This window comes from Myotis myotis, unplaced genomic scaffold (genome assembly GCF_014108235.1).
Source record: "Myotis myotis isolate mMyoMyo1 unplaced genomic scaffold, mMyoMyo1.p scaffold_m19_p_20, whole genome shotgun sequence".
Classification (NCBI taxonomy): Eukaryota; Metazoa; Chordata; class Mammalia; order Chiroptera; family Vespertilionidae; genus Myotis; species Myotis myotis.
Window position 1 is genome coordinate 21,141,151 of NW_023416325.1, and position 24,943 is coordinate 21,166,093.

The window sequence follows — 24,943 nt, forward strand, 5'->3', positions numbered from 1 at the left end:
TAATCATGAAAGTACCTGAAATAAGTCAGGCTTATTGGGTGGGACATCCTACTCTGCCAGCCTGCGGCCATCCTCCTGACGCCGCTGCTCCGAGGAGAGCCAGCTCTACCTGCCCTGCCCAGCACAGCCAGCACTGGCTTTTCCAAGGTAATTCACAAAAGCTTCCAGGACCCAAGAAAGATTCTAGTAAGTGCCCCCAGCGACTGCCAGCTTCTCAGAGATCTCTTCCCTTTTTTCCTGCTCTGCCATCAGCCACCTTCCTTCCACCTTAATGAACAGCTGGGTCCACGGGGTGGGCTGGAGAGGAGCTCACAACCAGGAGGAAGTGAGAGAGGAGACCTGCAGCCACCAGCGTCTGGAGCCTCCTCCAGGGAGGAAGGGTCTCTCCCAGGCCAACCGGCGAGAGATCGGCAGGTGAAGAGACAGCACGCGCTGTGCCCTGAGAAGCACGCTTCCTACGCCAGCGCGTGGGCAGCGCAGATGGACCAGGCCCGAGACGTACCTTCCGAATGCAGTACTTGCTGAGGTTTTCGTTGTAGCGGAGAACGACGACTTTGCTGGGCATGGCTGCACAGATGCAGAGCCCATTCTCAATCTGAAAGCGTCGGAGGAAAAAGGAGCGTCACTGGTGTGTATAGTGACTGCGGGAAAAGAGCGAGGTCTCACCCTCGGCACTGCTGAGCCCTGGACCAGGTGACTTCTGGGTGAGGGGCTCTTCTGTGCATTGTGGGATGCTCAGCAGCAACCCTGGGCCCTGCCTAGTAGATGCCAATCGTTTGACAGAAAATGTCTCCAGCCATTGCCCAATGTCCCGGGGGCAGGCTCACCCGTTTGAGAACCACTGATTTAGCAGAGATTCAGAGAAAGCCTCAGGAAATCCACCTGCCCCACACGCATTTTGTGTGTGTGTGTTATCTGCTGGAGACAGGGCCGTTTGACAATCTTATACCCTCAGGGAGGGGAAAGGCAGTAGACTTTGCTGTAAGAATTTAGAGAAGATTTTGGCCCCAAAAGAAAAGTTCTTGGCTAAGATCTGTGTATATAGAGTTCTACATTAAAACTGTTTTTCTAGAACAGCTGAATCCCTCTTACTTCACCTCCTACACCTAGAACTTTGTCATTTCACCAAGAGTGAAGAGAAGCTTATTGTTCAAATCAGTCCTGAAAGGAAGGTGGCTGGCAGGGTGGGGAGAGGGAAATGGGATGGATTAGGGAAGGAATACACAGGAAAATGAAAATTATTGGCAACATTCTATTTCTTGGGTTGGATAGCGAGTTTGTGGATATTTACAACAGTATTAGGTGTTATAATTTTATAATTTACATATATACTCCATATATTTTTTGTATATTTCAAACATTATGATTAAATTAACTTATAATTTTTAAAAACCAAGATGCACATTTTTTTTTTTAAAATATATTTTATTGATTTTTTACAGAGAGGAAGGGAGAGGGACAGAGAGTTAGAAACATCGATGAGAGAGAAGCATCGATCAGCTGCCTCCTGCACGCCCCCCACTGGGTATGCACCCGCAACCAAGGAACATGCCCTTGACCGGAATTGAACCCGGGACCCCTCAGTCCGAAGGCCGACGCTCCATCCAGTGAGCCAAACCAGCTAGCACTAAGATGCACATTTCTAAATAACTTATCATTCACAGATAAATATAAGAAATTTTAAAAATATGTTGAATAATAAAAATTTACAGGGTGCAGCCTAGCCAGTTTGGCTCAGTGGATAGAGCATTGGCCTGTTAACTGAAGGGTTCCGGTTTCGATTCCCAGCCAAGGGCACATGCCCAGGTTGTGGGCTCGATCCTCAGTGTAAGGCATGCAGGAGGCAGCTGATCAATGATTCTCTCTCATCATTGATGTTTCTCTCTCTCTCTCTCTCCCTCTCCCTTCCTCTCTGAAATCAATAAAATATATATATATACAGGGTGCAACTAAAACTGTAGTTAGAGGAAAATGTGTAGCCCTTAAATGCTTATATTGGGAAAAAAGACCTGGGAGTTAATTAGTGAGACTTTCCGCACACGGAGGCCCTGAGGAGCGCACCTTGCCAGCAGCAAACAGGTGGCAGCCCTTGACAGCTTCGAACACGCTGGGCGACACGTCTGGCTGGGCGGGAAGGTGAGCCTGCGCCAGGGACTGTTTCACTTTCTTCACGTCCACGAGGCACAGGGCTCGCTCTTCTCCTGGGGGAGGAGCAGCGCCGTGGTCAGTGTGGGGACACCAAGCAGACACAGGATGGCCGTTCTAACTCCATCCACAAATGTAGCCAGCAAGGCCACACAGATGCCCTGCTTTCCATGAATCCTGTAAACGCAGTTTCGGTCCAAGTTTCAGATCTCACATGAAAACATCTTGCCTCTTAGTCAAGATTCTGGGAGAAAAACATTCTGCAGGCAGAAAACTGGAGAAGGTGAACCATACTTTTCAAACATGTTCTCCCCCAGAGTAAGAACGGGATAGGAACACCGAGAGAACATTTCATAAAACAACAGACTCTGACAGTTCCAATATGGCAATGTCATGAAAGACAACAGACAGGTTAACAGAGACTAAAGAGACATGACTAAACGCAGTGAACGATCCCAGACTGGATCACTACTCAGGAAAACAGGTACTCTAAAGGCCAGGATGGGGCACAGATAAAATCTGACAATGGGCAGTATATCAGAGCACTGTATTCCAGCAAAGGTTAAACTCCATGAATTCCTAACGGTACCATGTGGAACTGTTCTGTATGATGCTATCATAGAGGATTCGTGCCACAACCTAAGGGTACAAACCCATAAGTACACAACACCAAGAGCAAACCTGCATGTAAACTATGGACTTAAGGTGACAATGATGTGTCAGTGCAGGTTCATTACTTGTAACTGATGTACCCTCTGGTGGGACTGTTGATAGTGGGGGAGGCTGTGTGTGTGTGTGGGGGGGGGGGGGGCGCCCAAGGGCCTATGGGAAATCGCTGTACTGTCTGATCAGTTTTGCTGTGAACCTAACACTGTTCCGAAGAGGAAGATCAAAGAGCCCAGCCGGTGTGACTCAGCGGTTGAGCATCGACCTATGAACCAGGAGGTCACAGTGCGATTCCTGGTCAGGGCATATGCCCAGGTTTCAGGCTCCATCCCCAGTGTGGGGTGTGCAGGAGGCAGCGATCAATGATTCTCTCTCATCATTGGTGTTTCTACCTTTCTCTCCCTCTCCCTTCCTCTCTGAAATCAATAAAAATATATATATATATATATATATATATATATATATATATATGATCAAGGAGGGAGGGAGGAAGGGAGGAAAGCCAACAAAAAGAGACAAAGCAAGCAGAGGAAAGAGCTGAAGACCAAGAAAAGTCAGTTCCAGACCATCTTAGCTCAGCTCCTGGATCCATCCAGCTGAGCCTAAAACAGGACCTAATTGTGGATGTTTCGAACATTGAGCCAATAAATTACTGTTTTCCTTTTAAAAAAAAATAGTACCCAAAAGAGAAAAACATTTTTGCCTTGGTTATAGGAGAGAATACCCTGTTCTTAGGTGATATGCTGAAGAACTGGCTGCAACTCTCAGTCCAAAAAAGTGATAACACGTCTGTGTATCACAGGAAGAGAGGGGAAAAAGGTGGCAAAAGCCTAACAAGTGGTGAATCTAGACAAAGGGTCTCTGAGAAGTCACAGAGCTCCCTCCGTATGAATGCGATGAGGACAAAGGCCTGACATTAATGAGCCTCAGGCTCACTACTCTTCACCTGTCACATGGTGAGAAGTCCTTGGGGGTGTCAGTGTGTGCTATACTGGACCCCCAGGAAACTGAAAATGAACAAGAGGGCCATCACCCTGGGCACAAAGAGGGACAGAGAGAGAAGAGCTGCTTCCACTCCAACCTGCCCCCAGGAGGGCCTGCCTTCCGGTTTCACAAGCATGACACCTGGCTTTCAAACAGTTTTCCTTAAAGTGAAGAAAAAGCGCCATGTCCTTGGCCTCCACCTGCTATCATGAGGAGCTTCTCCAGGTCCTTGATGATATAAATTTGGAAGACCGCTCCGATTCCCGGGACGTGGGTGAGGGAGTTTTTCAAGACATTCAGTGCATAGAGCCCTTCCTCGGTGCCTACCAACACCACCTGCAAGGGCAGAACATAAGCACCGCCACGTCACCATAACAACCAAACAGGAAGAGGCACAAAGCTGACACAGCCCTTTCTTTCTTGACGGCGTGTGGCTGTTGCCAGACGCCAAGCTGACAGTGTCCAGAAAACACCGTTACCTGGTCGCTGAAGGGCAGTGTGCAGTTCATGTCTAGCCGGTCATCACCTTCCAGTTTCAGCAGGGAGTTTCCAAGCAATTTCTTTTCATATGTGAAAGAAAATAAGAAAGAAAAAAGAGGACCTGGTGAGATTGAACTGTTTCATGACCAGAGAGACAAAAGCAAGAATGGAGAGAAGCTTAATGCCAGAAAGAAAGGCAAGTTATACCTGAAAACACTCAGAAACACACATCTGCTCTTGGCTTGCCTCATATTTTGATCTGAGCTCAAAAGGCAAGACGGGGGTCTTACCACTGTCTCTGGGGTGGTTGTTAATTAGCATTGGAGTTAGAACTCCGCTTGGACGCAGAAGTAAATGAGTATAATAGTTGTAGAAATATTCTGCGTGGAAAATAAGCTGAAGCTAAAGATGTACCTGCAAAGGGTTAATGAGCACATGGAAGGTTCTTTCCCCTACAGGCTGTAGCAAAAGTGCAAAACCCAGCGTCAGCAGCAAACCAACAAGCTTCGGAGTCTCTTTACCTGAACCCATGCAGGCAGAAGCCCCTGGGGAACGCAGCCAGGGCCCTAGTGTACACACAGTAACATGGATTCAGTCAAAGGCGTACGCGGGTAACGATGAAACAGGTCACTGAACACCTCTACCCAGTGAACAGAGCTCCTGACAGCAGGAGGTTCGTGGCTAAGGATTTCCAATTGCTAATATTTCAAGTGTTTATTAGAAGAGATAAGTGTGTGAAAAGCACTGTTTGGTCTTATGTGGAGAAAATGCCAATGAACAACGAGCCCTGTTTATATCCTGGAAAGTTCTAGGAGGGCTGCTGCCAATCAAGGCACACCTACGTTCCTACGTTCAAGGATAAGTAGGATTTCAAACCTGCCTACGGAAGAGCAAATCGTGTCGAAGCAATTGAGAAGGTTATGAAAAGCTTGCCTGAAGTAGACACGGCTGTCGGCCGCCTTTTGTGCTGCTTCATGGCCAACGTGCTTGAAACTCAAGCCTTCAACCCCAATAAACTCATCAGAATAAACAAGAGAGAGGATTGCCGTAAAGTCCATAGCTGCTGTGTTGCCATGACTAAGAGGTGGCTAATGGTGCTGCTGTCCATTCTGAAAGAGGGCCCGTGATACCAGAGGAGCCACCTGAGAGCCTGTCTCTCTGTCCCCACAGAACTCCGCTCGTGGAGCCATCACCCCTCTGAGAAGGAGCCCGAGGGAAATCATGACAGCCAGGACCCCACCGAGGCAGCCCACAAAGACAAGCCCTAGCGCCCACTTTCATACTCACAGCATCGGCTTCTGCCTTTTCCCTAGAAACTCTCCCACCTGCGACAACTGATTCTAAGGCGGTGACCCAGCGCTGCTTGTCAGGGAAGCTGGGAGCTAGCAAGTAGAGGGTTCTCCCGGGCCAGCAGGTGGTATGCGGGTGGGACTCCATCTTCAGGATGTATGGGACATCTAGGAGATCGACAGAGAGCACAGGGTTGGATGTGGATTTCCCCACTCCCGCCGGAAGGGATGGCCCTGAGGTCTCAGAGATTTCACTGCTAAGACAGGGAGTTCAGGAGGTTGGGCCCTTGTGCAGGCCAATCGCCCACATACCCTGATTCAGCAAGCCCAGCCCACCTCCGGGAGAGGCTCCTGCTCTCACCTGCTTTGGCTGTATTTGCGAGTTCAGAAGCACCAACGGCGCCATGAATAGATACATCCCCGTCGGGAAGGCACAGCTCAAATTCTTCCACCGGCCTCTGTCCAGCTTGGTGCAAAGAGGAAGGGCAGAAAGAAAAACAAAAGAACAGGAACAAGAACAAGAGGAGAAAAGAGGAAGAGAGAGAAAGAAAGAGAGAGAGAGAGAGGAGAGGAGACAGTATGCATGGAAAGAGGCACACGAGAACAAAGGAGGGAAGGGTGTGCAGAGAAGGCGGAGAGGGAAGATAAAAAAATAAAGTGTGTCAGATGAGCAGCACAGTCAACTGTGTGATGACGATGCGGATTTATGGGTTAGTTGGCTGAGGCAGGAGTTCTCGGAAGGTGTGTTAGCAGGTGGAATCTTCAGGGCAGCACCCTGCAGGGTCTTCAGAGGGGAGACCTATAGATGTGAGTATCGTACCAATAACCTTTAGTGAAGTCACTTGGTGTTTAATTTTCAAAAATGGGAAATTGTAGAAGGCTTGCAGCGCAGTCCAAAAAAACAAAGCCTTCACGCCAAGCCTGGGAGCCTGGGTCCACCACGTGCAATGAAATCCCCCTGAATTACTAATTTACCTTCTCTGGCTTCGTTGTCATAAATGAGGACTTTGGATCCCTCCAGGACAATGTACTTCCTGTCCCAGCCTTGCTGTCCTCGTTTGTTATTCCTGGGAAAACAGATGGAAAAGAAGAAATGTTTGAATTCAGAGGAATCAGGTGGGAGGAAGGGGTGGGGTAGGGAGGGATGCCCAGAGAAGACATCCCTAGAATTCTCTAGAAAACACCAGGATTGGAAGTGGCCTGTGTCTTTCCATGCCAACACAGGGGAGGAAACACTTCCTTCACCCCTCTAGGTTCTGTGGCTGGCATAGGAGTTCCACTGATACCAGAAGATGAACGGGAGAAAAGCAAGCACATCTCATTTTGCCTGGGCATCTCCATAGGAAAATAAAGACCCAAAAAGCCGATAGGCCACGTGCTTGTATTCTAGGCTGAACAGAGTAGTAATTTTGGAAAAGTGACTAAAATGTACAGGGGCAGCCATGACTCCCCGTCTCTGGTGATAGGAGTGTTTCTTTCCTGCTGGTGCAGGGAGGGCAGCTCTGACAGGGAGTTTTATCTCCGACTTTCAGGAAGAGGAAGGGGAGGTCAGAGTGTCCTTCTTGCACCTGCTGTTTTTCAAGAGCTTTTAGTTCAAAACAGTCCTTATCCCAGAGTGGCATCTTTGGGGGTGGCATGTTCTGCCATCCTCCACCAGCACCAGCCCAAGCTACCCTGCAACGATACCTGGGCACCTTCATCCAACCTTCCAGGTGCAAGCTGCTGCTGGGCTCCTTGGCCTGGAGACCCGGGGAGCTCATTTTGTCGCGGCAGAAGGCCTCGGTGAAGTGTGTGGCATATTCGGCTGGCAGGCCACAGGTCGCCGGCAAGCACGTGGAGCACTTGGGATGACACATCACCTGACATTCTAGGGAAAAGCAGGGGACAACCTGGAAACTCGCGTGGCTGATCCTGGACCATTCCCTTCCTCCGCCAGCCACCCCCCTGCTGGGCCTGCCAGCCAACCCCCTGCCGGGCTTGTCAGTCTGGCCTTGTCATCCAGGTAACCCCTAAGCTTCCGCAGGAGCCAGGCCTCTACAGAGACAGGAAATGAGAGAGCCAAGTGCTCTCAGTCCAGTTGTTCTGGCCTCTCCCAGGCTATCACAAACAAATGTGTAAAGGACACATGTGCATGCTCCAGTGGAAGCCAGCAAGCACACAGCCTCATGGGAGGCAGAGACCAGCCAGAAGAAAGGGGGCTGGAAATTAGCAAAGCCCAAGGCATTTTGTACAGGAGGTTTGAGACATGAGCCAAAAACAGGTATAAACTCTCTCCTCCAACAAGAGAAAACTAGTATCCTCCCACGTAAACTAAAGCTTGAAAATGAGTGTACTCTATGATAAGAAAATTAAAATGGGGGGGAAAAGGATAGATTTTTTTTTAGGTGGAGACACACAGGTGCCCACTGTAAACATACAACCACTGCTCTTACCCAGACATTTGGATGCCTGGCGTCCAAAGTGCACAGTATCCAGACAAACGGCGCACTTTGTGGCTCGCATGTTCAGTCCTACGTTAAACCGGTGAGGAATATTGTGGTGCATGCGTTCCTTAAGACGCCGGCTGAATTCTGGAGGAAAATGTTAAAAATCATTAGGGTGCTACAAATTAAACCATCAAGAAAGTGGAAAGACAACCCACAGAACAGGAAAAAATACTTGCATGTCATGCACTGACAAGGAACTTGTAGCTTGACTATATAAAGAACTCTTACAAAGCAGTAATAAATGACACATAACCTAATTAAAAATGAGAAAAGGATCTGAATAAGCATCTCGCCAAAGAAGATAAATGAATGACCAACAAACAAATATAAAGATGCTCAACATCATTAGTCGCTAGGGAAACGCAGATCAAAACCACAAGGAGATACCGTTCATGCCCCCAGAAGTCTAGAATTTGAAATATGGAAAATAAGTGGTGAGGATGTGCAGACATTGGAATCTGCATACATTGCTGGTTGGAATGTAAAATGCCAAGGTCACTTTGGAACCCACTCTGGCAGTTCCCCAAAAAGTTAAACATAGGATTACCATGTGACCCAGAAATTTCACTCGTAGGTATATGCCCAAGAGAATTGAAAACATATGCAGCTACAAAATGGGTACATAAATGTTCATAACAGCATTATATATGACAGCCAAAAAAATGTAAACAACCCAAATGCCCAAATGTGCTATTCATACAGTAGAATATTACTCAGCCATAAAAATGGAGTATGTGGTGGATGGATCTCAAAACTTTATGCTCAATGAAAAAAGCCACATATGGTTTGATTCCATTTACATGACACGTCCAGAATGCAAATTCAGAGACAAAAAGCACATTCATGATTGCCAGAGGTTGGGCAAAAAAGAGAAATGGAAAGTGACTGCTAATGAGTATAGAAGGTTTTTTGGGGGGAAAAGGATGGAACCAAATATTAGAATGCAATGTTATACAACCTGGTAAATTTAACAAAAAAGACTGAACTATACATTTCAGTGAGTACATGATATGACATGTGAACTTATCTCAATAACATTGTTTTTGTTGTGTTTTGTTTTTTATACATTTTATTGATTTTTTACAGAGAGGAAGGGAGAGAGATAGGGAGTTGAAACATCGATGAGAGAGAAACATCAATCAGCTGCCTCCTGAACACCCCCTACTGGGGATGTGCCTGCAACCAAGGTACATGCCCTTGACCAGAATCGAACATGGGACCCGTCAGTCTGCAGATGACGCTCTGTCCACTGAGCCAAACCAGCTAGGGCTCAATAACATTGTTTAAAAAAATATTACAGCAGGTTAGTTACAGATAGGGGAACTTAAAAAAAATTTTAATATATATTTTTTTATTGATTTTAGAGAGAGGAAGGGAGGGAAAAAGAGAGAGAGGGAGAGCAACAATGATGTGAGAGAGAAACATGAATCCGTTGCCTCCCATACCCACCCTGACCGGGGATCAAATCCTCAGCCTAGGTATGTGCCCTATTGCCCTGACCAGGAATCAAACCCACCACCTTACAGTGTACCACATGATGCTCCCACAAACTGAGCCATATTGACCATGGTGAGAAACTATTTTAACACTAACAGATGCATCTAATTTATATGAATCAACTTAAAATCTCCATTTTCTGGTTACCAAGAATTAGGGGTTTTTAAAAAAAGTAGGAGGTCAACTACATGATAGCACAGATGTTTGTGGGCATAAAGAAGCATGCTTTCAAGCCAAAGGTTTGTAAATATCTTAGTCATGAATTCTTTGATTTCCCAGATAAAACATTTATCTAGAGCATTTCAGAATCCAATTTAAAAATCACAAATATCAATTACAGAATTTCTAATTATTAAATATACTAGAGGCCCAATGCATGAATTCGTGCACCATTGGGGTCCTTCGGCCTGGCCTGCGGGATCGGGCTGAAACCAGCTCTCCGATATCCCCCAAGGGGTCCTGGATTGTGAAAGGGTGCAGGCCAGTCCGAGGGACCCCACTGGTGCACAATTGGGGCCAGGGAGGGACGTGGGAGGTTGGTCAGTTGGGGAGGGACCGCGGGAGGGCTCCAAGGCGTGTCCGGCCCGTCTTGCTCAGTCCCGATTGGCCAAACCCCAACAGCAAGCTAACCTACCAGTCAGAACGTCTGCCCCCTGGTGGTTAGTGCGTGTCATAGTGAGCAGTTGAGCGGCCTTAGCATATCGTTAGCATATCACACTTTGATTGGTTGAATGGACAACCAGACGACCAGACACTTAGCTTCTTAGGCTTTTATTATATAGGATAGGATAAGCTGACTCAAGAATTCTCCCTTCATGTCTAGTTCCATCATGAATAACCTCATGTTAAAAACCCAACTTTTAAGCCTTAAGAACCAGATTCTTACACTTATATTCTTATCTGTTAAAATTAATAAGATGTTTTTTTCCTTTTAATAGGCCCCCTCTCAATAGTGACCTAGAATTTAGTTAACTAGAGACAAAACTAAGAAATTTCTGAATACAAATTACATTCACCATTTAACATCACCCCCCTTCCTTTACCACAAAGTTATAAGGAATAAATGACATGCTCACACTCAAGGCACCCAAAGGAAGTGCTCCGAGCATCACAAAGTACTCAGGGAGCCACTCTCCACAGCCCTGTCACCAGACGCCAGAGCCAGGAACCTTTCTTTCCTGTTAACATCACCATTTTAGTGATTTTAAGGGTAAAGTTCTTTGACTGATTCAGTGTTATGTAAACAGAGAAAACAGATGATATTATCATTAAAGAAAACCAGCAGAATGCCATGGAGAGTTACAATATTTATGACGAAAGTCGGTTTGATGGTGATACCGTGATGCTAAATCACAGCTCTACTCCACTCTCCCTAAGACTTTCCAACCTCCCTCTTTAAGTCCTTTTCATCTCTGGGTGAACAGAATACTTCTGAGACTATAAAGAAAACTCCTGCCCGAACCAATATGCTCAATTAATATTTGACAAAGGAGGCAAGAACATACAATGGAGCCAAGATAGTCTCTTCAATAAATGGTGCTGGGAAAATTGGACAGATATATGCAAGAAAATGAAACTAGACCACCAACTTACACCATACACAAAAATAAACTCAAAATGGATAAAGGACTTAAATGTACGACAGGAAACTATAAAAATTCTAGAAGAATCCAAAGGCAACAAAATCTCAGACATATGCCGAAGCAATTTCTTCACTGATACAGCTCCTAGGGCACTTGAAACGAAAGAGAAAATGAACAAATGGGACTACATCAAAATAAAAAGCTTCTGCACAGCAAAAGAAACCATCAACAAAACAACGAGAAAACCCACTGTGTGGGAAAACATATTTGCCAATGTCATATCCGATAAGGGCCTAATCTCCAAAATTTATAGGGAACTCATACAACTTAACAAAAGGAAGATAAACAATCCAATCAAAAAATGGGCAAAGGACCTAAATAGACACCTTTCAAAAGAGGACATTCAGAAAGCCAAGAGACATATGAAAACATGCTCAAAGTCACTAATCATCCGAGAGATGCAAATCAAAACAACAATGAGGTACCATCTCACACCTGTCAGACTGGCTATCATCAACAAATCAGCAAACGACAAGTGCTGGAGAGGATGTGGAGAAAAAGGAACACTTGTGCACTGCTGGTGGGAATGCAGACTGGTGCAGCCACTATGGAAGACAGTATGGAGTTTCCTTAAAAAACTGAAAATGGAACTCCCATTTGACCCTGTGATCCCACTTCTAGGAATATATCCCAAGAAACCAGAAACACCAATCAGAAAGGATATATGCACCCCTATGTTCATAGCAGCACAATTCACCATAGCTAAGATCTGGAAACAGCCTAAGTGCCCATCAGTAGATGAATGGATTAGAAAACTGTGGTACATCTACACGATGGAATACTATGCTGCTCTAAAAAGGAAGGAACTCTTACCATTTGCAACGTCATGGATGGAACTGGAGAGCATTATGCTAAGTGAAATAAGCCAGTCAATGAAGGAAAAATACCACATGATCTCACTCATTCATGGATAATAGAGACCATTATAAACTTTTGAACAATAATAGATACAGAGGCAGAGCTGCCTCAAACAGATTGTCAAACTGCAGCAGGAAGGCCGGGGAGGGTTGCGGGGCAGGAGGTAGGGGGGTAAGAGATCAACTAAAGGACTTGTATGCATGCATAGAAGCATAACCAGTGGACATAAGACATTGGGGGATAGGGGAGGCTAGGGGATTGTCTAGGGCGGGGGGATAAAATGGACACATATGTAATACCCTTTGTAATACTTTAAGCAATAAAAAAAAAAAAAAAAAAAAAAAAAAAAAAAAAAAAGAGCTGAATTAAATGTAAAAGAAAGAAGCAGCTGTATAATATGAGGAAGTTAATATTGATTAGAAAATCCAATTATTTCTACAATTTATTTTGTTATATCCCAAGATAGCTGTTTGTCAGCAGGTGAACTTCCTATTCAATTGGCATGACTGAGTAATTAGATGTATTCTCAGAGCAGCAATAAAATGAAATTCTCATGTCTCAGGAAAAAAAAAAAAAAAAAAAAGAAAACTCCTTAGACTGTTGGTAGGAATATAAACCCGCATAAACTAACAACACTCAAAAAGCACATAACCTTCAGCCCAGTGATTCCTTCCCTAAGAGCACACCCTACAGCTACACTGCCCAGAGGCACAGGGTGTATGGTAACAAGCAACTGGAAATAACAAAGATGCCCACCACCAGCGCCTGGTGTAACAGGTAAGTCACATACCCACCCCATGGAGCACTATGCATCCCTTGGAAAGGATGAGGTCCATCGTGTGTGTTCATATGACACACTCTCAGATAACATTTTAACTAAAAGAAGAAAGGTGTTTTGTGGTGTATAACACAGTGTGCGCTGATATTTATAAAAGAAAAAAGGCCTAAGGAAAACATGCTTATTTTCTCAGGCTCTTTAAATATGATTATATAATATAAAATATGTGAGTAAAACAGACATGCAGTTCCACGAACCACTGCTGGATGAACACAGTGGTTGACTCTGGGTAAGGGAACTAGGATTGGGAGGATGGAGAGATTTGATTCTTACTCCTTATCCCTTAATGTTATTGCTTATCATTTTTACCGTATTTCTTAATGAAAAAAAAATGTCAACCAAACTCGAATGGCTTGAGAACGTACCCTCTGGAGTTGAAGACTCCTTTCTACGGCTGGACGGCGGGGCGAGCAGGCTCATGGCACTGGGCTGGTGCTCGGGCGACCGCACGATGGCAGACATGGCAATCTGCTGCCTCGCAGTGGCTGGTGTGGATGGGTGCGGATGGTCGGTAGCTTTCCGGTGAGCAGCTGGGGAGAGAGCAGTCCAATGCCTTTTGGTCAGCCGAGTCACCAAGAGGCCCGAGCCCATGGGCTGCCCCAGGCTGTCTTTCAAGGACCCCAAACTAAAGGGACATCATTGTACCAAATCAGCAACGCCAAGGATGCCATGAATTGTTCAGATTTTGGGTGTCTGGACTGAAAGCTCACAGGCCATAAATACAGATGCCGAGCTGGTCTTGAGCAACCTCCTCGGGGTGGGTCCTAACACTGCCTAGAGAGCTGGGAGCCCTACCTTCCTCGCGGGCGGAGCGGAGCTCGATGCGGGTCTTCTGAAGAGCTTCCTCTAGCTCGGCACAGCGAGCTTTCTCCTTCTCCAGAGCCACCTTCAGCTCATTGTACTGCAGAGGAACCTGTGTGGGCAAAGCAGGGTCCTCTTTCCGTCGACTAAATAAACCCTAGCAATGGAAACAGAGATATCTCCTAACTCCTGGAGACTGGCACTTGACGCTAGCTAAAGGAACGCTGACTTGGGAGGAGCACACCACGAAAGCCAGGAGCATACTCACTGTAAGCGGATTTAGTAAAAATGGCATGTGAGGGGGAGGGGAGAGGGCCACAGCCCATTCCAGCGGCTGGAAAAAATAGGGATGCGCAAATTTTCACCGGGAGGGTTTAAAGATGCTTGGATTGCCACCACCTCTTCCTTAAGCATTCCCAAGGAGGAGAGCCATTTCCTGATTCTTTACCCTCAAAAAATGGAAGTGGAGGATGGAGTCAGGAGAGATGGTTCGGAAATCACTCTTGCCTTGAATTTGTCTCATGATGCTTAGTTACAAGACACAGAGAAGAGTGTTATAAAAAACAGAAGCAACAAAAAATGGAATGCTAAAATTATGTCAGAATTAGGGGCTTACTCAAAAAAAAAAAATGCAAGTGGAGACATGTGTTGTACATAAAAGAAAAAAAGGAAACCATATAATGAGACAAAATAAAAACAAAAAAATGGAAACACCCTAACTACATCAAGTGACATAATCAGATAACAGTCCACTGCTAAAATAAAAAAGATTAGATATCATAAGCATAACAAACACAGTCACACAGTGTACAAGAAATTACTTCCCCCGCAGCCACCGCTCAGTAGGAGGCTGCTTGCAAATGCTGCTCTCATCCTTACTGTAAATGCAGCACTGGGCTCATGGAGACCACGTGCCCCTTCAAGCCTCAGTACTCCGTCATCAGAGGCCTGTTCTGGGAAAGCCCTGCCACTGCTACTCTGGGGTAGGACCGCCTTTGGAAGGAAACAAAACTCCTTAGAGACCTTTGCAAACTGAGAACACTTGGCCAAACCTCAAAGGAGGGCTTCAGTGGTTCAGAAAAGAATGTGCTAGGCTTATTAAAAAAAAAGAAAGTTCCACCCTAACCGGTAGAGATCAGTTAGTTGCAGCATCTCCCATGCATCAGAAGGCCACGGGTTCGATTCCCGGTCAGGGCACATAGCTAGGTTCAGGTTCATCCCTGTTGGGATGCATGCAGGAGCAACCAATTGATGTATCTCTCTCACATCGATGTCTCTCTCTCTCTCTCTCTCTGTGTCCTTTCTTCCATGTCTGAAACAACTAGAAAAAAATCTTCCCGTGTTCATCTATACCATATGAAACCCTGCCCATAGTTGCTTGTTTGGGAAGACTTTTTGGCTAATTTTTAATTTGTCTGCTACAACTTTAAAAGGACGGAGCAGTACTTGGTGGAGGATGTAACTGTCCAGTCAGGCACTTCGAACTGGTTACTTCAGCTCTCTCATGAGCCAATCAAAATGACTGGGCCAGGTGATTCCTAGTCTTTTCTGGAGTCCCATACACGTGGCCTGTAATCTCTCTAAAGTCCCATACCTGTGACCTAATCCCTCTGGAGTCCCGTACGCATGAGCTGAGACCCCCCTTTGGAGACCTGTATGGTGACCCATGTATAAACCTTTCTCTGCTGTCTTCCCAGTTTCTTAGGTTAAAAAAAAAAATTACTCCCTTAACAGAGACAGGCACTACAATTTTAAAACCATGAACATAAAGTACAGAATTGACAATGATATCCTCTCTTTGAGGGCTATTCTGATTATCTCAAAACCTACATCTCAACCCAAAATAAAATAAAAAAATGTACATTTTGTTTTCTTCAGTGTTCCCTGGATTATGTATCACCATGGTTTTCCCTGAACCATCATTATGGTTGGGCGAAATGTCAAGTCCCCCTTTTCAAACACGATGACCCACCTTTTTCTTTTTAGCAGGCTGGTCCATTTTGGCTTGCAGAAAATCAATAAGTTTGGTTTGTTGAGAAATAGTGCCCTCCATTTTCACCTTTTCATGAGAATAGAGAACCTGAAATTCATCAGAACAAAAACAACCTCAGACCCAGAAGGAAGTATACTTTTAAATTTGATACTTTAAGAAAATAAAAAATACAGTCAGTAGCATACTAGCATATGAAAATTCAACACAAACATACTCAGTCAATATTGATTTACTCAGTCCTATTCTTATAGCCAAAAGAGTGTGTGTGTGTGTGTGTGTGTGTGTGTGTGTGTGTGTGTGTGTGTTTGGGGGAGGGGGGCGGGGGGGAGGGCATGGACTGATGGATGGATAAAAAAGTGAAAAGGTAAAAATAGCAAGTGGCTAATACTAGAATCTCAGGGGTAATCGGCATAGAAGTTTTCCAACTTCTCTGAATATTTGGAAATGCTCGTAATGAAGTCCTGGGGGAAATACACAACAGTGCACAGCATGAAGATACTGACCGTTTCACCAGCTGGCTCTTAGCCACCAGGCTGTGGCTCCGCAGGCACCTGTTAAGTAAATTCCCTCTGCCAGGTCTCACCTGAATATTTTCCAGCTGATATTCCAGATCACTCCTTTCTGTTTTCAGCAGATCAGCCCGATCTAGAGCTTCTTGCAACCCTTGAGTCAGACGGAAAATGTGACTCTTCTGCAGGTCCATCTGCTGCTGTAGTTTGGCTTGCTGGCGGGAAGGAAGGCCAGAAAAGGGCTCACTACACTCACAACATGTGTTCCCACACGGTTCCTACTACCAAACGCATTCAGGCCTGACACCAAGAGTGCAGCTTCCGCCGAAACCAGTTTGGCTCAGTGGATAGAGCGTCGGCCTGCGGACTGAAGGGTCCCAGGTTCGATTCCGGTCAAGGGCATGTACCTGGGTTGCGGGCATATCCCCAGTGGGAGATGTACAGGAGGCAGCCGATCGATGTTTCTCTCTCATCGATGTTTCTAACTCTCTATCTCTCTCCCTTCCTCTCTGTAAAAAATCAATAAAAAATATATTTAAAAAAAAAAAAAGAGTGCAGCTTCCGAAATCATCTTATTCCAGAATTAACAACTGTCTCCTATTCCACAGTGATGCAGGCCCAGTTAAAAAGAATCTGCACAGAAACCTCTGAAGGCCAGCAGGTCACCGGGCGCCCACTGTAACAGGAGGTCCAGGCTGCTGGGTCTGGCTCCCCAGTCAGAGCTGCAGTGAAGGCTACTTGGGATTTAAGAGTGTGAGCTGCCTGAGTTGACATGTAAGGCTGTGTAACTTAATGCCTTGACAATCAATTTGTCCTTATTGTTTGGTTTTAAAACCGCAATTGCTGTTAGGAGAAATCATTTGTCCACGCCTGGGTGCTACACAAAGGGGAATCACATCCCTTCTTTTTTTTAAAACATATTTTATTGATTTTTTACAGAGAGGAAGAGAGAGGGATAGAGCGTTAGAAACATCGATGAGAGAGAAACATCGAACAGCTGCCTCCTGCAACTCCCTACTGGGGATGTGCCCACAACCCAGGTACATGCCCTTGACCGGAATCGAACCTGGGACCCTTGAGTCCGCAGGCTGACGCTCTATCCACTGAGCCAAACCGGTTAGGGCCACATCCCTTCTAACTTAGAGCACCTTGTCAGGCTGAGGGACCCCAATAAGCATGCAGTAGCCACAGCTGTGGGAAACATTTCTACTGTGTGGAAGAGGAAGATCCCAGATTCAGTTATGTGTTGGTAAAACCCAGAGAAAGTTTTCAGTTCAGTTTATTGGAAATATAGTTCTGTGCTAGAATTTATAATGGAAATTAGAAGTTTCCAAATTTATAATGGAAAATCAACCAAAAATAGGGCAGGCTATCGCGGTCCTGGTCTCATGGCTCTCTTTCCTAAATCGCCTGTTTGTGGAAAGCAGGAGAGAACAGCTCTCCTGACAAGACTGCTTGATTTCCTCCAGCCCTGGGCTCCCGGCTAACCACGGTGCTGTGACCCAAAACGCCCTTCCCAGCGGCCCACATCCCTGCAGACTTGAGGACAGAGAGCTAATGAGGAGCAACACACATCACCGCGGGGCTCCCAGCAGACACCGCCAATGGCAGTGCTCTCGGACCCAGCAGGCCGAGAGCTCCCGCTGACCTCAGTTTGCTGACCTTCTCTGTCTTACTTCCCTTCCCTCCACCTGTTTCTCTGCCCTCCTCTTGAGAGGTGCCCGATTCCTTGAGGCATCACAGCATACGGAGAGGAAGCTGGGTTTTAGAATGTGAGAGACCCTGGTTTAAATACTGATACTAACGCTGATCAGTCATAGGACATAGGGTAGCTCATACTGCCTCTCAGAGCCTCAGTTTCTTCATCTGAAAGTGGGTATAACACCTGCCCTCACTGGGGGACATACTGGGTGCAGTGCCAAGCATACAGCAGATGCTTCATGAGTTTTAATACTCTCTACCTCCTCTCTCCTTCTTTCTTCCCTCCATCCAGCTCAGGTGCTCTTTCTTGCCCCACCTACTCTGCCAGCCTCTCCCCTATCAGTTCCCCAGGAGGCAAGAGATCCTGTCACTAACCAGACATCACCTGGTCTGTGAGCCAACCTGGAATTTCTGAATCGAACCACAGAACCCCCTAAAATACTTTAAAAAAAAGAAGAACAGCTAAGATAACCTATTCAAGGGAGCTATCCATCCCTCGCAGCAGGAGTGATTTGTAAATTACACTCTTAAGCTTCTCCCCACTATTTTAGGACATTAATTACTAGGCAGGAAGCAGAGAAGCAAATGCTGGGGACAAGAGTGTGTTTGGTGACAGCCAGGCCCAAGATTTTTTTCTAGAATAAACACAACAACCGTTCCTTAGCTTTCCAAGAAATAGGCTGCTTAGGTACCATAATAAAAAACAAGTAAGAATGACATTTGTAATCAATAAAATGTTTTTCAAAACCATTTGCCTGCTTCCCAAAGAGAGGCAAGTGGCAGCAATTCCTGGCCAGTGTTAGACTGAAAGGAAGGCTTTAGCTATGTACTTAGATCTGTCCCACAGTTTTATGAGGTGACATGAGACTGGGAAGAAGCAGGAAGGATCTAGATGACAGAAACCAGAGCCTGTAACGACCCTGGTGGCTGGAAAGACGGCTGAAAACTAACAAGAGAACGTTCAATAGGGGGGTATTTTTAAAAACTTCAACTGAATAAATACAAAACACAAAAATGTAAAAACAAACAAAAAACCACTTGTGGAAGGGCAGACGGTGACCTCACAGGTCAGTGGTGTCAGGGGCACGATAAAGCCCCCAGGAGCCCAGGGCACGGCAGACGTTACAGAGTCTGGAGGGAAGTGGAGGTGCCCACCATGTCCGTACTTCCAGACCTCGGGACTCTGAGGGACTCTCTGGAAAGATCAATCCACCAGAAAAGAACATCGCCAACTTGAAATGCACTGTTTAGAAAAGATGAGGTGAATCGAGTAGGGAGCAACTTAGACCATGTCACTGGCATCAGTGGTTGCCTTACAGAACTGTCACAGACTGTGGGAGCTGATTCATGTAAACGCCTCAGAAAGGCACTGGCACATAGTAAGTGCTAATTAAACATCAGCTATTCTGCTTAATCACCAAGTAATCAATATTGATCTGCTATTTCAGTTGGGAATATCAGACTACGTTCTATTTGCAAATGTTTCAACCTAATAGAACCAGTGGGTGGAAGTTATACGTGTTAGCTCAAAATAAGACTTTGTGAGAATCTGAGTTGCTGAGAAAAGGGCTAGGATGTCCGAAGTCACTGTGTTTAGGCCGTGATTCAATGAGACCCATGCGAGGAATGTTGGGGAAGAGATTCCCTAGCTTGGGTGGGAAATTAATTTCACCAGGATTAGCAATGGACTTTAATCTCTGGCATTACTTCTAATGGACTAACAGTGGCTGGAAAGTGTCATGTCAGAAAGCTTCTGAGACCATTTAGGGCCCAAGAGGAAGGATTTGGGAGAAAGAGCCACCAATAAAGTCTGGGAACAGTGGTGCAAGTGCTGAGAATTGGGCTAGATGACACATAAACATTCTGTCCAGCTCAGAGACTCTGATGCTGGCCGCATTGACAAGTCTCTGTGCCTAAGATGAGGACAGCTGGGTTAAGTCCTCGGTCACATGCTTGCCGGGTGCATACCACAGCCAAGGAGCTGAGCCCCATTTTGGACAATAAAGATCATTCTATGTTTCATAATGGTTTCAACTGTCAGTGAAATTTGCCTCAAACTCAATGTCAGCCAGATGTCTGTGAGGTACAGACTAGGAACTGGAAATGTTCTCCTGTGGTTTAGAAGTGAGAATGAGGGGACTGACTCCGATTCCAGCATTCTATTCCTAGCATTGTCACTGACTCACCATGTAACCTTGGACCAAAGCACTGAGCTGTCAGGGCCAACTCTCCTTCCTCGGAAAGAAAATAGGACAGACGACATCATTGATTATCTCTGTTCTTTCCGTTTCCAACATGTGCTAAAGTGAGGACACTGCCTATTCATTCCTGATAAAAGAACACAACTCTCTATTTGACTACCCAGTAGGCTTCTATTTTTTTAATATTTTAAATATATTTTTAAAATATATTTTTATTGATTTCAGGGAGGAAGGCAGAGGGATAGAGAGATAGAAATATCAATGATGACAGAGAATCATTGATTGGCTGCCTCCTGCACACCCCACAGTAGGGATGGAGCCTGCAACCTAGGCACATGCCCTGACCGAGAATTGAACCATGACCTCCTGGTTCACAGGTCGATGCTCAACCACTGAGCCACCCAGGCCGGCACAAGTACACTTTTAAATTTCTATTAGAGTGTTCTTAGTCCTACCTTTCATAAACTTCTCACTCATCTATATAATTAAGTTTATTTAAATATTTCATGTGGCAAAATATATAGCACATAAAATTTAACATTTTAACCATTTTTAAGTGTGCCGGTCAGTGGCACTAAATACATTCACAGGTTGCGTAACCATCACCACCTCTGTCTCCTGATCCTTCCCAACCTCCCACCCACATTTTTTAAAGTTTTATTCTATCATACATTCCATATTTACCTGCACAATTTTCACCACATTTGTTCAAATTAGTAGCACAGCGATATTATTTCTACCAGCAGAGCCCTTTGGCAGCTATGGGTACCATACAATAAAACCCCAATTAAGCAGACAAGCACTCGGTTAATCCAAGTGCCAGGCTCACTATGGGTTAAAGAGAACACTCCGGAAGTCCAACTTCTTGTTAAATATCTTTACACAGTGTGTTTGTCTTGGTTGGTCCATTCTAATGAACAAAGCGAAATAATTAGTGATTCAACACAGAGGGCTTTGCGTGGGAGTGGGAAGTAGTTACCATTTTAATTAGCGATGTTCAGATTTCTGCTACAAAGTTCAGGAAATAGCAGAAGGGGCGGGTGTAAGAGATCACTGGAGCTTTTCATTTTGTGTCTCAAAAGGAGGGCATCATTTTTTAAATTGAATTAACTGAATACTCAAGTCTTTATGAAACTTGGTGCTCACCACAATCAAGTCTCTGCCCCGTGCACACCGCGGATTTGCATGGATGTTCTACCAGCCTGAAAACTTAATAGACTTTGGATATTAAGAACAATTTAACACAATTTTCATTCACCCACATACTTAATAAACTGCCACTGGGCACATACCCACCATGGGCTCCACACTCTGTTAAGCGCCGTGTGGGAGGGCGCAAATGTCAGAGGCCCTCTGGCCTTCATGACACGTCTTTTAACTTTACTCTTCCTCTAAAATTCCAATTGCAAAATCTGAAAGTCTAATTTGGCCCTGACCACCGGAACACAACAACTGTTCACTTTCGAAACCCCGCCTGGCCCATGTGCCAGGAGTTCCCACTCACCTCCTCCAGGAGCCTCTGCTTGAGCTCACGCTCGGTCTCCAGTTTCTGCTGCAAACTCCGGGCGTTCATTTCAAGCATGGCGTGTTTCTTCTCCAGGTCACTGAGCTGGACATTGGGGAAGTGGCCATGATACCACATTTAGGAATGTTGGATGCTAATGACTTTTGCAAATAGCCACAAACCTTCACATGTAAAGAATAACCAAGTTCTGAAGGTCAGAACATAAACACTATGTTTTAGAAGTTTACCACACAAGTCCACGGTGGAGATAAGCCTTATGGAGGCCATTTCTGTAAGGATAGGAGTGATCTGTAAGGGATGGGTCATATATACAGCCATGACAAGTTCTAAGAGAACGGCCACTGAAGAATTTATTTATCTGACATGCTGTGGCTGAATGAAACAATAGTCATATGCTGAACACCTACTTCTTGCCCAAGATAATATCAGGGGCTTTGGGGGTAAAAGGACGGACACGCTCTCTCAAGGACATCACATCAAATCACAAAGGCAGGGAGTGGCCGTAACTAGACATGCACACAAAGAATGAGGCTGCTTGGTAAGATGTTAATTTTGATAAGAGGTATGGAGAAGATAAATTCATATTGAATCAGTGGTCATCGAGAAAAGATGGTCTCAGGATGCCTGGTGTCTTAAAGGCTGAGTAGGACTTTGCTATAGAATATTTTAAGAATAGTCAAATAGAAAAAAAATTTCTTCAAATTAAACACAGAAGAGTTCACTTATCTCTAAATACCACATTTATTTTCATCATAGTTAAAAAAAAAAAAAGTAAAGCCACTCGGGAATATTCCTGAGAGGCAAGCTCTAGCCTTGAATCTAATCATTTTATTTCTATAAAATTCTAGTAAGAAAATAATCATGATGTCCATAAAGATCTATGTTCATCACTGTTACTTAAAATAACAAAAAAAAATGGAAGAAGCTCAAATTTCCAACACGAGTGGAAAGATTACAATGGGTACCTCCATGTAATTTCTGTTTTTAGAACTACATGTTCAAAAAATATTCTATAACTCAAGGAAAGTCCCTAGCTATATGATGTTTTTAAAAAGCTGCAAACTATTTCTATAGTAAGAACCTAAATTTGTAAATGTTTGTGTGCACACATCAACATGTCACACAAAGAAAAGACTACAAATTACAAATAGCTTTATCAATATGATAGTGGTGATGAATGATCAGTCACTTTTTCCTTTATTTTCTGTGGGTTTTATATCTTCCATAATGACCCCAATAATTCCTTTTGTAATCATGAAATAACCAAGAGTTATACAAAATACAAAACTCAGAGGACTGTGCATGGGTATGAAAGTGTACCTGTGAGGTATATATGAAATTTCTCTGACCTTCACTTTTGTTATCTGTAACACTGAAGCACCTACTCTAAATCTCTTTCAAGGATCTTAGATAAAAATCTCCAAAACACTGGTCTACGACTTTGTAAATATAACATTAAGTCCATAAAGCCTTCTAGAAATCAGGTGCCAGAAAACTACAGTTGTACGTCCACAACCAAAAGCTGGACCTCAGGAGCAGACAGGGAGATGCTAAGAAATCACGGACGGACTGTGATGCTCCAGTACCTACCACACTCACCCACACAACTGCCAACCAAGGATGTCCCATGGTGACACCTACCTGTGGGACTTTACTGGAATGGGTAAATGCCTGTTCATGAAATATGCTGACCATAGGTTGCATCTAAAAGAAGGAAATGAGGACGTTTTCCTAAAAGGCAGGGGGGATGGGCACCGACCTTGTCAGAGAGGCTCTCGGCTTTCAGCTTCTGCTCTTTGAGAGCCTGCTGCAGCGCGAGAATCTCGGCCTTGTGCTCCTTCACGGCCAGCTCGACCACCTGGCGCGACTCGGTGATCCGCTGGTCGGCTCTTGCTCTGCCGGGAAACACAGGCCGCTCTCAGAAGCGCTGTCGTCATCGGTCTGGAGAAAGGAGGCTGGCCCATCTTTAGTCCTGACAAGCAACCCAACAGGCTGCAGGCTGGACAGATGCCCTACCCTCCAAACTATGCCTTGCTTCCTGACTTATTACAGAGCGAAGGTTTGACCCACTTTAGGCCTTGGGTAAAAATACTCTTAAAAAGTAAAGTTCCTGTGAGGAGCCGCGTGGAAAGGCTGAACAGGAAAGGGCACGCTTCCCAATGCAACTGGGCTGATGGGATGCGTCAACACTGCCACACCCTCCAGTGGGAGCAGAAACGGATCGAAGTCCCACTGAAGGACTACTGGGTGCAGAGGATCATGGGAGACCCCATTTGAGCAAACATTTCCTCTCCTTAACGTATATGCAAGATGCTGAGTGTTTTGTGTGCTCATCGGAAACCGAAACTTGAATCTGGTGAATGTATCTGTAAATAAGTTTAGAGAAAAGAAAAACTAGAAACAAACTGGAAAAGTCACTTCCCTTCCCATGCAGGTCTTAGGTTTTGCCTCTTCCACATCTGGGCGTATAGCAAGCTCCTCCACGGGCAATGCTCCCCTCCCCTGCTCCACGAACCCAACCTGCCTCAGCCTTCAAGGATAAACTCAAGGCCGTGTCCTCCAGAAAATCTCCCCCAACTTCTGCTCTCAGAAGTAACCTCTCCTTGCTCTGTATCCAAAGCACAAATGTATTTCTTTCCTGGCGCACCCCACTATTTTAGGTGATAAACATCTGAATGCATACGTTATCTCCTCCATTAGACTCTTAGCCTCTTGAAGACAAAAATTAAGAATTAGACTTTACTCATCTCAGTATCCCACATAACACCAAATTGGGGGGGGGGGGTTATAATTGCCCCCTGAAAATATAGATGAAATATCTACCTAAACACAGCCCATAATTATACCTCCCATGTGTGGCTGTGTATTTCCTAATGCTGAAGCCAGCCTCCAACCTCCAAAATTGTTTCTGAAAAACTCTAGAAACAGCTAGGGTAGGAGCTGGACTTGAGGGCAGGGGGAGGGGTCTGTGTGAATGCAACCAGAACATACCCTGAGGATTCGGGGGCCCAAGAGTTTGGAGGGAAGCAAACCAGCAGCCCCTCACAATCAGCAAATACCGTGAGTGGGAGGATGTGCAAAAAGGAAATATTTCTCTTGAAATTTAATCTTTAGCCTCTAACCTTTTCTAGTTTAACTAACTGAGCATAGACTGTATGTAACATCAACACATTTAGTTGAGTCTCCTATGGTCAAGTAAACATAAAAAATACCAAAATGAGTCCGACTGAATGACAGATGTTTCTGTGTATAGCTGTCTTGCTTAAGAAGTATCACAGGAAGGTAGTGTCGGAGGAAGGTGATATTAGGGAGGTTATGAAGGATAAA

The 24,943-nt window shown here is 45.1% G+C and overlaps 1 protein-coding gene across 9 annotated transcripts in view; it reads right to left on the reverse strand.

The window, feature by feature from the left end:
- Window positions 1–24,943, reverse strand: part of CIT (citron rho-interacting serine/threonine kinase) — a 167,737-nt gene that overhangs the window by 11,143 nt on the left and 131,651 nt on the right. For 5 of the 9 annotated variants that reach the window (XM_036353433.1, XM_036353432.1, XM_036353437.1 and 2 more), the window contains 16 exons: window positions 23,376–23,511; window positions 21,596–21,700; window positions 16,264–16,404; window positions 15,660–15,767; window positions 13,682–13,844; window positions 13,252–13,416; window positions 7,997–8,134; window positions 7,251–7,431; window positions 6,540–6,631; window positions 5,926–6,030; window positions 5,563–5,732; window positions 4,797–4,841; window positions 4,275–4,355; window positions 3,996–4,131; window positions 2,062–2,201; window positions 503–595 (listed from right to left, as the gene is read on the reverse strand). In XM_036353433.1, coding sequence (XP_036209326.1) covers window positions 503–595; window positions 2,062–2,201; window positions 3,996–4,131; window positions 4,275–4,355; window positions 4,797–4,841; window positions 5,563–5,732; window positions 5,926–6,030; window positions 6,540–6,631; window positions 7,251–7,431; window positions 7,997–8,134; window positions 13,252–13,416; window positions 13,682–13,844; window positions 15,660–15,767; window positions 16,264–16,404; window positions 21,596–21,700; window positions 23,376–23,511 — 1,999 coding nt within the window. Of the gene's footprint in view, window positions 1–502; window positions 596–2,061; window positions 2,323–3,995; window positions 4,132–4,274; window positions 4,356–4,796; window positions 4,842–5,562; window positions 5,733–5,925; window positions 6,031–6,539; window positions 6,632–7,250; window positions 7,432–7,996; window positions 8,135–13,251; window positions 13,417–13,681; window positions 13,845–15,659; window positions 15,768–16,263; window positions 16,405–21,595; window positions 21,701–23,375; window positions 23,512–24,943 lie in introns of those variants that run through there. The other 4 variants (XM_036353435.1, XM_036353436.1, XM_036353434.1 and 1 more) reach the window with 4 other exon arrangements.